Genomic DNA, 15,424 nt, shown 5'->3' on the forward strand with positions numbered 1-15,424 from the left:
AGGCTTAGTGTGCTTCTTCAGACTGAATAGTTGTCTTCCTGTTTCCCCTATTCCCTCCCTCCCTTCTTTCCTTCCTTCTATGCTAAGAATTGAACTCAGGGCCTCCTAAATAATAGGCAAGCACTCTACCATTGAGCTATACCCCTAGTCCTGAATAGGTATGATCTTATGGGACAAAAGCTTGTAAACATAAGGCAGATTTTATTAGTTTCTATCCCAGAACCCTGATAGGGCATTCCTCTGGTCTTGTATAGTTCAGTGACTGGTTTTGCCATGTCCTTGTACAGTCTTAGACCACTGTCAATCACTTCAGATTTAATATCTTCCTAATAAATGATTCATCAATCCCATGCATAAGAGGTGGGCTGAAGCCCAGGTTATGTATACTTCCCCTAATAGGGATCCAATGATGGCTGAGATAATCTTTAAGTGTTTTAAATGGATCCAGGTTGAACATGCTATCCAGGGCTTCTGCCTGTACTAATATCCTCTGAAAATAATCTAGTAACCAGTGCTGACTGCTCCTGATATCTAGCCATGACATCATTCAGCATGTGATTACAAGATCTGGAATCAAAATATTTTTCTCTAGGTACTGCTTTGCCATATCACCAATTTCTGTGTTGGTCTTGAGGTTCTCCCACAATAAATGGCCCCTGGAGAGATGCTGGAGGCCAAAGTTCTGGGAGATCCTCTGGCACACAATACCCTTTCCTTAGCCAGTGACCCAAGGATGACTGTGTTCTGTGAAAGCCATGAACTTTAAGAGAAGAAAGATGACCAAATAGCACAGTGACTGGAAGCAGAATGGGAACTTAGTTTCTTGGCCTCTGCCTCTGGCACCTCTGCTTATGTGGGTCTTGGCTGTTGCCCCTCCAAGAGAAAGGAGGAACTTTACCCATCTTGGCTTTTTAACTGGCCACTTTTCCTATTAGATCACATATCTTAATCTGCTCTAATCCTATGTGTTTCTGTTTGCTTCTCTTTTTTTGTCAAGTCATTTCATCTCCATCTGGCCAATATGGTGCTCATTCAATCTGAATCCCATGGAAAATCACTGTCCTCTCACTTCCCTGACTGACAGAGGTGTTTCCTAGTCTTTGTCCTTTGCCCCTTTATGCCACCCTTCCTCAACCAAAGGTTTGGTGAAGCAAGTCACAGAAAAGCAGTATAGACTCAGCCAGCTGCAGCTTCTTACTGTGTTTCTACAACCTGATGCTTAAAGCCATTTCATATTTTTATGAAAGTAGACCCTTTTAATTATGACTGTCCCAGATCTTCCCCATTATGTTCAAGGGTCTCATCTTGTTCCAGTCACATCTTCTATGTCATTAACCATTCATCTAAGCATTAATGCTCTTTGTCTGGCTATATCTGCTAATTTATGATAAATACACATTAACAAATATCATGAAGATCAAATCTTTGACTTCCTGATCCAAAAAAAAAAAAAAAAAAAAGTTCAATCAGTAAAATTCTCTGTACTGTAAAAATCTGTCCCTTCTCCCTTGCTTTGCCCTTAGACCAGAATTGTCCTTCTAGTAATGATTGCATTTTTGCTCTCCATCACATTACTTCTTCTTTGAGTAGTTATCTACTGCTTCACAACCATCCCTGCCCATCTTCACTGGCTCCTTCTGCTTTAATAATTATAAGAGTTGTTAACTCTAATTGAGGGTTTAGGATGAATCAGACCTGAGCTAAGAGCTTCATCTACACAGTCACATTTAATTCTTTCTGTGACCTAATAAAGAAGGAATGATTATTAAATGGAGAAGGAGGTCCAGGACAAAGTGTTTAGGTAAGTGGTTCAAATAACACAGCTGTGAAGTTGTTGAGTTGAGATTGGGTCACAGAAAATTTAATTTCAGAACTTGTATTTGTAAATACACAGCAACAAACACAATTTTGACCCCAAAATGTGCAAAATGTTGACTGGACCCTATGTAATCACTAGCTTTCACTAGCAGTTTTCCTTGCCAAACTTACCACAGATTCCTTTCCAATCACAGCTTTTAATTCTTCATAGAGAAAATATATTAAGTCTCCTGTATTGTGCTTTCTTCCCTGTCACTGAATGAAAACTAGAAAACTGATCTCTGGATGGCCATTAATTTTCAAATCCAAACCTATGCTTTTCCTCGAAACTTCCCTTCTTTGCTTTTGGGTCATATCTTTTTCTGATTTCTCCTATAGCCACAACTTTTTACCTCTTGACAGATATTGCTAATTCAGATTAGTATCAAGAAAGGATCTGGATATGTAACTGAGCTCCAACAAATCAATGCTGAGGACTGATCAATATATGGAGAATGTAAGCTATAGCTTAATGTTGGGTGAGAGTCTCAAAAGCAAAGTCCTGCCACCAGAAGATAATTTTTTTCTGGTTGATTTTTAAAGCTGAAAAAATTATAGGCAAAATATATGCATTCTGCAGTCATTCCCCTTAGTTTAGTCCCTGATCCTGTGTTATTAAGGCTTAGATATTAGGTGTCCCTCAAAAGCTCATGTGTGAAACAATTCAAGAAGGTTTAGAGGAGAAATGATTAGATTATAAGAGCCTTAATCCAATCAGTGGATTAATCTGCTGATGAGGATTAACTGAGTAGTGCTGAAGAAAGGTAGGGTGTGGGTGGAGGAGGACATTGGGGCATGCCTTTGGGGAATGTATTTTGTATCTGGCAAGTACATTCTTTCTGCTTCCTTGATCATCATGTGAACTGCCTTCCTCCACCATACTCTTCTGCCATATTGTTTTGCCTCACCTTGAGCCCTGAGAAATGGAGCCAGCTGTCTATGGACTAAGACTTCTGAAACTGTGAGCTCCTAAATAAACTTTTCCTCCTCTAAGTTGTTCATGTCAGGTATTTTAGTCACAACAACAAAAAAAGATGACTGAAACACCCTGTCAGTTAGGAGTTGTGTGACTTTGGGCAAGGAAGACAATCTTAATTTAATCTGTGCAAATGGGTCTAATAATACTATTTAGGTTATTAAAAGGTTGTTGTGAGGGTTTAGTGAAATTACTGAGAACTGCAATAAATGTGTGTTTCCCTTATAATTTATGTATAATTTATGTATTCCCTATTAATTTATGTACTGTTTACTTGTCAAACACACATTAAATGCCTGCTAAATGTCAGACAGTATGCAGGATGCTGGGGAAATGATGATGAATAAGTACAGATACAATACCTGTCCTCATGTAAGCTGATAGTCTAATTGTAGAGATTGCTGTTATTAACACTGCCTTACTTAGTCCAACTGCTATGACAGAATATCACAGACTCTGTAATTTATAATGAATAGGAATACATCGGCTCTTTGTTCTGAGGCTGGGAAGTCCAAGATTGAGGCTGGCATCTGGTAAAGACTTTCTTGCTGCATCATTCCATGGTGGAAGGGCAAAAAAAAAAAGTGTAAGAGGGACACAAATGTATCCTTTTACAAGGAAGCCACTCCTGTGGTAACAAACCCATTCCTGAGATAACACATTAATCCATTCATGAGGGCAGTGTCCCCATGACTCAACACCTCCCTTTAGGTCCCACCACACAATACTACGACATTGTGGATAAAACCTCCAACATACAAACTTTGGGAGACATATTCAAACCATTGCAAACACAAATATCTTTACTTATTTGCATCAAGGATGTGGATAAGGGAGTGGTAGGTGATGCAGTTGGAAGGACATATGAGATTTTAAGCAATCGTGTGTGTCTACTTGAGAACAACATTTCCAGCCTTCAACACTTATCATTCTTTGTATTGGGAACCTTTGAACTCCTGTCTTGTAGTCTTTGTAAAATATATGACAGATTGTTGTAAACTATAATCATCCTCCTATGCTGTAGAACACTTGAATTTAATACTCCTAGGCCACCAGCACTTTTTTTTTCTGTTGGACTTCCTGTCTTCTATAAACGGTTTTCTAACATTGAGCTGCCCCCTGCTGGAAATTTAGAGTTCATAACAGCATAGAAACTTGATGTTGGTGCAACTGGAGTCAAATTATTTGCTTGTCTTAACTGAACCAGGAAGACACCTTATCTATCTATCTATCTATCTATCTATCTATCTATCTATCTATCTATCGGTGCTCGAGATTGAACACAGGGCCTTGAATATGCTAAGAAACTGCTCTATCACTAACCTAACCTCAGCCCCAATGTTGAACTTTTCAAAAACAGAAACTTTGTTATTAGAATATAGGAAGCCTAGGAAAGATTAAATATAAATTATGAATATTTTAAGTAATAGTACTTAAGTGGAATTAAAAAATCCTTCAAAGCACTTGGTGTCTCTCTCAGGATAGCTCTCCACCTTTCCCTCTTTCTCTTATTAGTTAACTCTCAGTAAAGATTTCAATGAGACCAAAGAGAGGAGTCTTGACCTTGGAGGTTGCAGGCCAGGTAGGCTACACAGATGACCGAAGTGGACAAGAAAACCCTTAAGAACTGGTTATTTAGTTCCCATGGAAATGTGAACCAAATGTTATCAAAACTATACATTTTTTTTTTTTAGCATGCAAAGGTTTTTATTTTTTATTTTTTTGGTTTATTTTGGGCTTTTATTTTTTTTTATTTTTTTTTAATTGTATACAAATGGGATACATGTTGTTTCTCTATTTGTACATAGAGTCAAGGCATACCATTTGTGTAATCATACGTTTACATAGGGCAATGATGTTTATTTTTTTTTCCCTTCCCCCCCACCCCTCCCACCCCTCTTTTCCCTCTGTACAGACCTTCTTTCCTTCATTCTTACCGCTCTCCTTATCCCTAACCCTAAACCTAACCCTAAACCTAATGCTAACCCCTCCCACCCCCCATTATATGTCCTCATCCGCTTATCAGCGAGATCATTCGTCCTTTAGTTTTTTGAGATTGGCTTATCTCACTTAGCATGATATTCTCCAATTTTGTCCATTTGACTACAAATGCCATAATTTTATCATTCTTCATTGTGGAGTAATATTCCATTGTATATATATACCACAGTTTCTTTATCCATTCATCAACTGAAGGGCATCTAGGTTGGCTCCACAATCTGGCTATGGTGAATTGAGCAGCTATGAACATTGATGTGGCTGTATCTCTGTAGTATGCTGATTTTATGTCCTTTGGGTATAGGCCAAGGAGTGGGATAGCTGGGTCAAATGGTGGTTCCATTCCAAGCTTTCTGAGGAATCTCCACACTGCTTTCCAGAGTGGCTGCACTGATTTGCAACCCCACCAGCAATGTATGAGTGTTCCTTTTTCACCACATCCTCGCCAACACCTATTGTTGCTTGTATTCTTGATAATCGCCATTCTAATTGGGGTGAGATGAAATCTTAGGGTAGTTTTGATTTGCATTTCCCTTATTACTAGGGATGTTGAACATTTTTTCATATATCTGTTGATTACTTGTACATCTTCTTCTGTGAAGTGTCTGTTCATTTCCTTAGACCATTTGTTGATTGGATTATTTGTATTCTTCGTGTAGAGTTTTTTGAGTTCTTTATAGATTCTGGAAATTAGCGCTCTATCTGAGGTATGGTTGGCAAAGATATTCTCCCACTCCGTAGGCTCTCTCTTCACATTTCTGATAGTTTCCTTTGCTGACAGAAAGCTTTTTAGTTTGAATCTATCCCAGTTGTTGATTCTTGCTTTTATTTCTTGTGCTATGGAAGTCCTGTTAAGGAAGTCTGATCCTAAGCCAGCAAGTTGAAGATTTGGACCTACTTTTTCTTCTATAAGATACAGGGTCTCTGGTCTGATTCCGAGGTCCTTGATCCATTTTGAGTTGAGTTTTGTGTAGGGTAAGAGATAGGGGTTTAATTTCATTCTATTGCATATGGTTTTCCAGTTTTGCCAGCACCATTTGTTGAAGAGGCTATTTTTCCTCCATTGCATATTTTTGGAACCTTTGTCTAGTATGAGAAAATTGTATTTATTTGGGTTTGTGTCCATGTCCTCTATTCTGTACCATTGATCTACCTGTCTATTTTGGTACCAATACCATGCCATTTTTGTTACTATCGCTTTGTAGTAGAGTTGAAGATCTGGTATTGCAATACCCCCTGCTTCGCTCTTGCTACTGAGGATTGCTTTAGCTATTCTAGGTTTTTTATTCTTCCAGATGAATTTCATAATTGCTTGCTCTATTTCTGCAAGGTACATCACTGGGATTTTAATTGGAATTGCATTGAATCTGTATAGCACTTTAGGTAGTATAGCCATTTTGACAATATTAATTCTGCCTATCCAGGAACATGGGAGATCTTTCCATCTTCTAAGGTTTTCTTTAATTTCTTTCTTTAGTGTTCTGTAGTTCTCATTGTAGAGGTCTTTCACCTCTTTTGTGAGGTTGATTCCCAAATACTTTATTTTTTTCGATGCTATTGTGAATGGGGTAGTTTTCCTAATTTCTCTTTCTGAAGATTCATCACTTATGTATAAAAATGCATTGGATTTATGATCATTGATCTTGTAACCTGCTACTTTACTGAATTCACTTATGAGTTCTAAAAGTTTTCTGGTGGAATTTCCAGGTTCCTCTAAATATATAATCATGTCATCAGCGAACAGGGATAGTTTGAGTTCTTCTTTTCCTATTCGTATTCCTTTAATTTCTTTGGTTTGTCTGATTGCTCTGGCTAGAGTCTCAAGGACGATGTTGAATAGAAGTGGTGAAAGAGGGCATCCCTGCCTTGTTCCAGTTTTTAGGGGGAACGCTTTCAGTTTTTCACCATTTAGAATGATATTAGCCATGGGCTTAGCGTAGATTGCCTTTATAATGTTAAGGAATGTTCCCACTACCCCAATTTTTTCTAGTGTTTTGAGCATGAAGGGATGCTGTATTTTATCGAATGCTTTTTCTGCATCTATTGAAATAATCATGTGATTCTTAACTTTAAGTCTGTTGATATGGTGAATGACATTTATTGATTTCCTGATGTTGAACCAACCTTTCATCCCTGGGATGAAACCCACTTGATCGTGGTGCACTATCTTTTTAATATGTTTTTGTATGCGATTTGCTAAAATTTTGTTGAGAATTTTTGCATCGATGTTCATTAAGGATATTGGTCTGAAATTTTCTTTCCTCGATGTGTCTCTGTCTGGTTTAGGTATCAGGGTGATATTGGCTTCATAGAACGAGTTTGGGAGGGTTCCCTCCTCTTCTATTTCATGGAATAGTTTGAGGAGTATTGGAATGAGCTCTTCTTTAAAGGTTTTGTAGAACTCGGCTGAGAACCCATCTGGTCCTGGACTTTTCTTTGTTGGTAGGCTTTTGATGACCTCTTCTATTTCATTGCTTGAAATTGGTTTATTTAAGTTGTGTATGTCCTCCTCGTTCAGTTTAGGTAGTTCATATGTCTCTAGAAATTTGTTGATGTCTTCAAGGTTTTCTGTTTTGTTGGAGTATAGATTTTTGAAATAGCTTCTAATTATGTTTTGTATTTCACTCGTGTCTGTTGTGATGTTTCCTTGTTCATTCCGAATTTTAGTAATTTGAGTTTTCTCCCTCTTTCTCTTTGTTAGTGTGGCTAAGGGTTTATCAATTTTATTTATTTTTTCAAAGAACCAACTATTTATTTTATTAATTTTTCCGATTGTTTCTTTTGTTTCGATTTCGTTGATTTCGGCTCTGATTTTAACTATTTCCTGTCTTCTACTACTTTTGGTATTGGTCTGCTCTTCTTTTTCTAGTGCTTTGAGCTGTAGTGTTAAGTCGTTTATTTGTTGATTTCTACTTCTTTTTTTGAATGCACCCCATGAAATAAATCTTCCTCTAAGTACTGCTTTCATAGTGTCCCAGAGATTTTGATATGATGTGTCTTTGTTCTCGTTTACTTCTAAGAATTTTTTTATTTCCCTCCTGATGTCTTCTGTTATCCATTCATCATATAATAGTGTATTATTTAATCTCCAGGTATTGGAGAAGTTTCTGTTTTTTATTCTGTCATTTATTTCTAATTTCAATCCATTATGATCTGATAGAGTACAAGGTAGTATCTCTATGTTCTTGTATTTGCTAACAGTAGTTTTGTGGCATAAAATATGGTCTATTTTAGAGAAGGATCCATGTGCTGCTGAGAAGAAAGTGTATTTGTTCTTTGTTGGATGGTATATTCTATATATGTCCATTAAGTCTAAATTGTTGATTGTGTTGTTGAGCTCTATAGTTTCTTTATTCAATTTTTGTTTGGACGATCTATCCAGTGGTGAGAGAGGTGTGTTAAAATCGCCTAGTATTATTGTGTTGTGGGTCTATTTGATTTCTGAAATTGAGAAGGATTTGTTTGACGTACGTGGATGAGCCAATGTTCGGGGCATAGATATTTATGATTGTTATGTCTTGCTGATTTATGCTTCCCTTAAGCAGCATGTAATGTCCTTCTTTATCCCTTCTGACTAGTTTTGGTTTGAAGTTCACATTATCTGAAATGAGAATGGATACTCCAGCTTTTTTGCTGTGTCCGTGTGCATGGTATGTTTTTCCCCATCCTTTCACCTTTAGTCTATGGGTGTCTCTTTCTATGAGATGAGTCTCTTGCAGGCAGCATATTGTTGGATTTTTCTTTTTAATCCAATCTGCCAGTCTGTGTCTTTTGATTGATGAATTCAGGCCATTAACATTCAGGGTTATTATTGTGATATGATTTGTATTCCCAGTCAATTGACTCATATTTGTTTTTGACATGATTTGGTTTCTCCTTTATTTGGCTATTCCTTTAGGCTAGCGCCTCCTGTTGCTGATTTGCATCGTTGTTTTTCATCTCTTCCTCATGGAATATTTTGCTGAGAATGTTCTGTAGTGCCAGCTTTCTTTTTGTCAATTCCTTTAGCTTTTGTTTATCGTGGAAGGATCTTATTTCATTGTCAAATCTGAAAGTAAATTTTGCTGGTATAAGACTGTTGGTTGGCATCCGTTTTCTTTCAGGGCTTGGTATATGTTGTTCCAGGCCCTTCTAGCTTTTAGGGTCTGGATTGAAAAATCTGCTGATATTCTTATTGGTTTCCCTCTGAATGTAATTTGATTCTTTTCTCTCGCGGCCTTTAGAATTCTGTCTTTGTTTTGTATGTTAGGTATTTTCATAATAATGTGCCTTGGTGTGGCTCTGTTGTAATTTTGTATGTTTGGAGTTCTATAAGCCTCTTGTACTTGGTTTTCCATTTCATTCTTCAGATTTGGGAAATTTTCTGTTATTATTTCATTGAATAGATTGTTCATTCCTTTGGTTTGTTTCTCTAAGCCTTCCTCAATCCCAATAATTCTTAAATTTGGCCTTTTCATGATATCCCATAATTCTTGTAGATTCTGTTCATGATTTCTTACCATCTTTTCTGTTTGGCCAACTTTGCTTTTAAGATTAAATAATTTGTCTTCAATGTCTGAGGTTCTGTCTTCCAGATGTTCTATCCTATTGGTTATGCTTTCTATGGAGTTTTTAACTTGGTTTATTGTTTCCTTCATTTCAAGTATTTCAGTTTGTTTTTTTTTCAGTATCTCTAACTCTTTATTGAAATGATCTCTTGCTTCCCGTATTTGGTCTTTTAACTGTTGATTGGTGCGATCATTTAATGCGTGCATTTGTTCTTTCATCTCCTCCTTCAATGCCTGCATTTGCTCTTTCATCTCCTCATTTGCTTCCCTGATCGTTTAATTACGTACATTCTGAACTCCCTTTCTGACATTTCTTCTGCTGTGCTGTCATTGGGTTTTATTGATGTAGTATCTAGGTTTGTTTGGGACATTTTCTTCCCTTGTTTTCTCATATTGGTCAGCTGTCAGTGGGACCCTGAGATATTGCAGTTTTCCGCTATTGGCTTATAGTGTCCCGGTAGATTTCCAGTGTATCACCTCCCAGCCTTCAGTAGCCTGATGTCTTGGAGGAATCTGATAAATCAGTGCATCCGAAGAAAACTGCCCCTAGCCCCCTACTGGTTCCACGGTTTGGAACTGGTTCTGTGTGGAAATGCTCTCACTGGGGGCCTGCACCGTGCAGCTGGCCGTGTGGGAGGAGCCCACTGCCAGATTGTGGAAGGCTACCTTGGGAAGACTCTGGCTGCCCTGCCCTGGTCTGATAAGCCACCTCTATCTGGGCCTGCCACCCGGGCCGAGCTTTACCCAGTGGGCAGACTCACCTGTGGCTCTATTTCAGTCCGAGTCTCTCAATGCCTCCCCTTCTTAACTCCTGGGTTCTGGAGCGACTGGGGGTGCAGTCACCCTCTAGGCCGCCATCTTGGATCGCCCCGTGAAGAGAGCCTGCAGCCGGAGTGGGCAGAGCCGCCTGAAGAGGTCTCTGGCTGCCCTGCCCTGATCCCAGAGGCTGCTTGGGGATCGAAGCTCTCCGTTGGTTCGGGGGCTTGTGGCTGGTTCTATGTAGAAAACCTCTCACTGGGCGGTCTGGTCTGAGAAGCTAGCCTTGAAGGGCACCTCCCAGTGCAGGGGTCCAGGCTACTTGGGGAGGTCTCTGGCTGCCCTATCCTGATCCCTGAAGCTGCTTGTGTGCCGGAGTACGCTGCGCTGCACTGGCTCCGGGACTCGGAGCTTGTTCTGGTCAGAAAGGCTCTCACTAGCGGGCCAGTTCCGTTCCGAGAACCTGGAGAAGCTGGCGGTGTGGGCGGGGCCCACCGCTGGAGTGTGCAGGGCTGCCTGTGGATGACTCTAGCTGCCCTGCCCGGCTCTGATAAGCCACCTCTATCTGGGCCTGCCACCCGGGCCGAGCTTTACCCAGTGGGCAGACTCACCTGTGGCTCTATTCAGTCCGAGTCTCTCAATGCCTCCCCTTCTTAACTCCTGGGTTCTGGAGCGACTGGGGGTGCAGTCACCCTCTAGGCCGCCATCTTGGATCGCCCCGTGAAGAGAGCCTGCGGCCGGAGTGGGCAGAGCTGCCTGAAGAGGTCTCTGGCTGCCCTGCCCTGATCCCAGAGGCTGCTTGCGGATCGAAGCTCTCCGTTGGTTCGGGGACTTGTGGCTGGTTCTATGTAGAAAACCTCTCCCTGGGCGGTCTGGTCTGAGAAGCTAGCCTTGAAAGGCACCTCCCACTGCAGGGGTCCAGGCTACTTGGGGAGGTCTCTGGCTGCCCTCAAAACTATACATTTTTAAAGAAAAACTGGAAAGACAAATTAGTAATGAAATGTTTACAAATTTGCAGAAATAAATAACTGCAAGGCCACCTGTTCTTCACTGTAGATCATTCGTTTCCTAATACCTAATTAGTAGTAATTACTACTATTACTTATAAAGCCATAATTAAATTTTTACTGGTTTATGATGAAAATTTAAAAAGGGACAGCTAGGTGTGTTGCTACATGGATGTAGTCCAAGCTTCTCAGGAGGCTGAGGTGGGAGGTTCACTTGAGCCCACGAGTTCAAGACCAGTCTTGGTAGCACAAGTGAGACACTGTCTCAGCGATAACAAAATGAAAATGAAGCGAATTTTTCTGTACAGATAAATGTATTCAATATAAAGGACTGACACCTCCCGTGATTATATCATCTCTGTATATTTTGTTGAAACATCCTTGTTCTATTTATTTATTTATTTTTCTACCATGCTGGACATTAAACCCAGGGCCTTGTGCCTGCGAGGCAAGCACTCTACCACTGAGTTATACACCCAGTTCTATTTTTATGTTTATTTTATACTGTCTTTTTTGAAATGATATTATTAGTTCTAAGGCATTTAATTGGCAAAATTAAGAGTTGTTAACTTTACATCATCTAATGTTGCATTTAGTTTTGTTTTATTTTTTATCGAAATCCAAATGACTAGACATTGTTACTGAGACCATAAAGATTTCACTGAAAGTTTTTAAGCCTATTTGTGTCAGGATAACCCTAGACTCCAGCAGTGATGTAAAAGATGTACGGATTGTGATTCAAATCCCAGAAGTCATAGAATGTGAAAACTCAAAAGAATTTTTGCCTTGTTGTTTTATTTCATATTCGCAGGCACCAAGATACACTGAAGGAAAAGAATTATCCATGGTCACCCAGGGGATTAGTAACAGAACCACAATTACATTCTATTTTCCCAATACCAAATACATGATCTTAAAATTGTTTCAGTCCTTTCTATGTCAGTCAGATAGTACTGAGACATTGACATGCCCACCTGATCACAAGCCTAGGAAAGGGAAGACTTTAGGGTAATGGAATAGGCGATTTGTATAATTGAGCACATCTGTTAAAAATGTTCAACTCATGTGTCATGCTTATTTCATTTTGGGGCACAGAAATTTGTCTCATAATTGTTATGAGTTTATTTTCCTTTAGTGTTTTTTTTCTTTTATGAGTAGGTCTTTGGGTTTAAAAGTTTATTACAGGACTGGAGGTGTCACTCAGCAGTAGTGTGCTTGCCTAGCATTTGTGAGGCTCTGGTTTCTACCCCACACACTGCAAAAAAAAAATGTATACACACACACAAACACACACACACACACACACACACACACACATATATATGTATGTATACATATGTATAAAGTAATGTTTTATAAAATATGTAAATATAATAATATATAAAGTATATATGTAAAGTAATATATGTATAATATAAATAATATTTGGCTACATTAGATACTGAGTTGATTAGCAAATACCATCCATTCAAGTTTGTCACTGATCTCTTCCAGTTTCTATACTCAACTATACTTCAAAATTATTTTCAGCAAAAGTCAAAACCCTCAAAACTGTGTTATTTATTGTGTGTGTCTGTATGTTTGTCTTATTTTCCTACTGAATGAATAGATTCCACATGGTTAACGCTTTTTATACTGTCTTTTCCCTAGCACCTTTAACTAGTACACAGCAGAGGTTTGACGTGGTTAGAAAAACAAAAAATGATTTGATAAGCAGTAATTACTTCCATAAATTGAACATTATCCCTGTGCCAGATACATAATATAGAAACAAAAAATTGATTTTCTCTTCTTTATTTTTTTTTAGTAGAAAAGAATTTCTCTGTTAAACCAGTCTAAAACTATTTTGTTTGCCTATTGCATGCCCTGTGCTATACTGAATACTGGGGATATGGTGGTGAATGGAATAATCGTAGCTCTTGTCCACCTGGGGTTTATAGCCTGAGCTTCAATGCCTTCCCTCTTTTAGTGCTGCCTCAAACCCCTCTGAGGCATGTTAGCCTAAAACACATGATTATAAATAATTAAGAGAAGACTTACAGTTATGCCAGAAGCTGTAAAGGATAAATAGCAGATTCTAGGAATCAGGAAAGACTTCTTGGATAAAGTGAAAATTAAGTTATGACACGAAGTTAGTTGAGTTAGGAGTTAGATGAAGACTGGGAGAGTGTTTGAGTCAGGGGGAGCAGGCAGGGAAGAGGCCCACAGGGAAGGAGTGAACATGGGTGATTTGAAGAACAGCAATCCAGGAAGGCTGGAGCAGAGGGGAAAGCAAGCAGGATGAGGCTAGCTTAGGACTTGCTGCCTGCAGTGTTGTGCAAAGCTCTTCATCATGTTTTTCATAAACAGCATCTAATCAATTGTAGCTAACTATATAAATTGGTATTCATATATTATTTGCCTAAAGACTGTCTTTTCCACTATGCTGTATTCCTTGAGTTCAGGTCAGGCAATTCTTGTTCTTTTTCCTAGTGTTCCCTCAACTCCTTCCTTGCCCTGTGCCTACAGGATTGTTTACTCACGATCACAATATACAATTTCCTTACTGAATTGAATTTGCAGTATTTCATTCATGTATTCAGTCCTTCATCTATTCCCTATTCGTCTAGTTCCATGTGCAAGCACTTTAGGAAAATGGAAGTGATTCCTTGTGGGCTTATGCTTATTCTAACTTAAGAACAGGCACAGCAGAGACGAAACAAAAACAAACTAATTTATTTGACAATATATTACAATTTGGAAACACTTCAAATTTAAGTGGTTGCATAATGATATTTTGTGTGTGGGGTTAATTACGCTAATATTTCAAGAACAGTTTCTGTGTTTTTCCACTCAGCCCATTTGCCAGGCAGCCTACCAGAATGACTTGGGTCAAGTGTGGCGGTGGGTAAAAGAAGATAACCATTATGTCAACATTCAAGATGGCTTCAATGGAGACACCCCCCTCATTTGTGCTTGCAGGCGAGGGCACGTGAAAATTGTCTCCTTCCTTTTAAGAAGGAATGCTAATGTCAACCTCAGAAACAAGGTGAGACTGTGACACATGGTGGGACGTACAATTGTCACCATTCTTGTCTCTTCCAGTTGATGTAAGTTGTGAATGTAGTTTTTTCATTGCTTATAGACTTTTATTAGCAATTTTTTTTTTTTTTTTTTTTGCCTTACTTTGGAGAGACCGACATATACCAAGGACATTTTATTAGGCTAAAAAAGCAAAATAAAATGTAGTTCAACCAGTAGGTATAATTCGTGATTTATTTTGTCATTGTACTTCTGAATAGAAACGGCATAGCTCACTCAGTTGTCTGGAGAGAGCTTCTTCCTTTCTTCTCTTCCTCCCCTTTCTCAATTTCCCCTCCCTGTCCTCTCTCTTCTCTCCTCTTGCTCACTCTTTTATAAAATATTTTTTCATCAATTGTTTTTTTAACTGTTTTATTTATTTATTTATTTAACGTGGTGCTGAAGATGGACCCCAGTAACTCCCACATGCTAGGCAAGCGCTTTACTGCTGAGTCACAAGCCCAGCCCCTCTTGCTCACTCTTATAGAAGCAATTGAAAAGTTTTCTGGAAAAGAAATATTTATTTTGTGATAATATTTTATTAGTTATATTTTTACCAACTATGTTAATGCACTATTCTCCAAAAGATACTTTAGTTTTCTTATAGAATGAAAGAATACTATTAATAAATTTGCTGACAACAAATAAGCTCATGAAGTGCTTTGAAGCTACTTGAAATCACACAGAAAGGCATAAAGAATGTGCTTAAAGCTGCAATGTTAGCTATCTTGGAGTCTTCAGGACCAAGGAAGAACAGCACATGTGTCTTACTGTCAGGATCCTTGCATTACTACTCCTGAACATCTAGCATCTGCATGGTAGTAAAAACAACATTTAAATTATACTGAATACATATCAACAGTCATTTTTTGCAATAATTATAAATGTCCTGTATCCTCATGTGCCTTCAATGAGAAAAGCAACTGTTAGGGACCCATTTGCCTCCTCCATATCAATTTAAAAGTCAGCCTATTGGGAGTAACAATGTGTTATCAGACTTTCTTGCTTATACTTAAGTATTTTTTTGTTTGGGTGGTTGGGTGGTTTCTCTCTCTCTCTCTCTCTCTCTCTTGATTTTGGGTACCAAATCCAGGGCCTTGGACATGGTAGGCAAGTGCTGTAGGAAAGAGTTACACTCCCAGTCCTGGGAAGGTTTAAAAGCAAGTTGTGGCTATGCTCTGTCTGATAAGCAACTGAGTTCAGTGGGACAGGATGTTCCTAGA

General features: G+C 38.8%; 1 protein-coding gene and 1 pseudogene across 1 annotated transcript in view; one reads left to right on the forward strand and one right to left on the reverse strand.

Annotated features, from left to right (window-relative positions):
* Ankrd22 (ankyrin repeat domain 22) overlaps window positions 1-15,424 on the forward strand; it is a 48,875-nt gene that overhangs the window by 16,232 nt on the left and 17,219 nt on the right. The window contains exon 2 of the mRNA XM_047554079.1: window positions 13,978-14,169. Coding sequence (XP_047410035.1) covers window positions 13,978-14,169 — 192 coding nt within the window. The remainder of the gene's footprint in view (window positions 1-13,977; window positions 14,170-15,424) is intronic.
* Window positions 145-715, reverse strand: LOC124984783 (adenylate kinase 4, mitochondrial-like; annotated as a pseudogene).

The sequence above is a fragment of the Sciurus carolinensis genome, chromosome 5 (assembly GCF_902686445.1).
Source record: "Sciurus carolinensis chromosome 5, mSciCar1.2, whole genome shotgun sequence".
Lineage (NCBI taxonomy): Eukaryota > Metazoa > Chordata > Mammalia > Rodentia > Sciuridae > Sciurus > Sciurus carolinensis.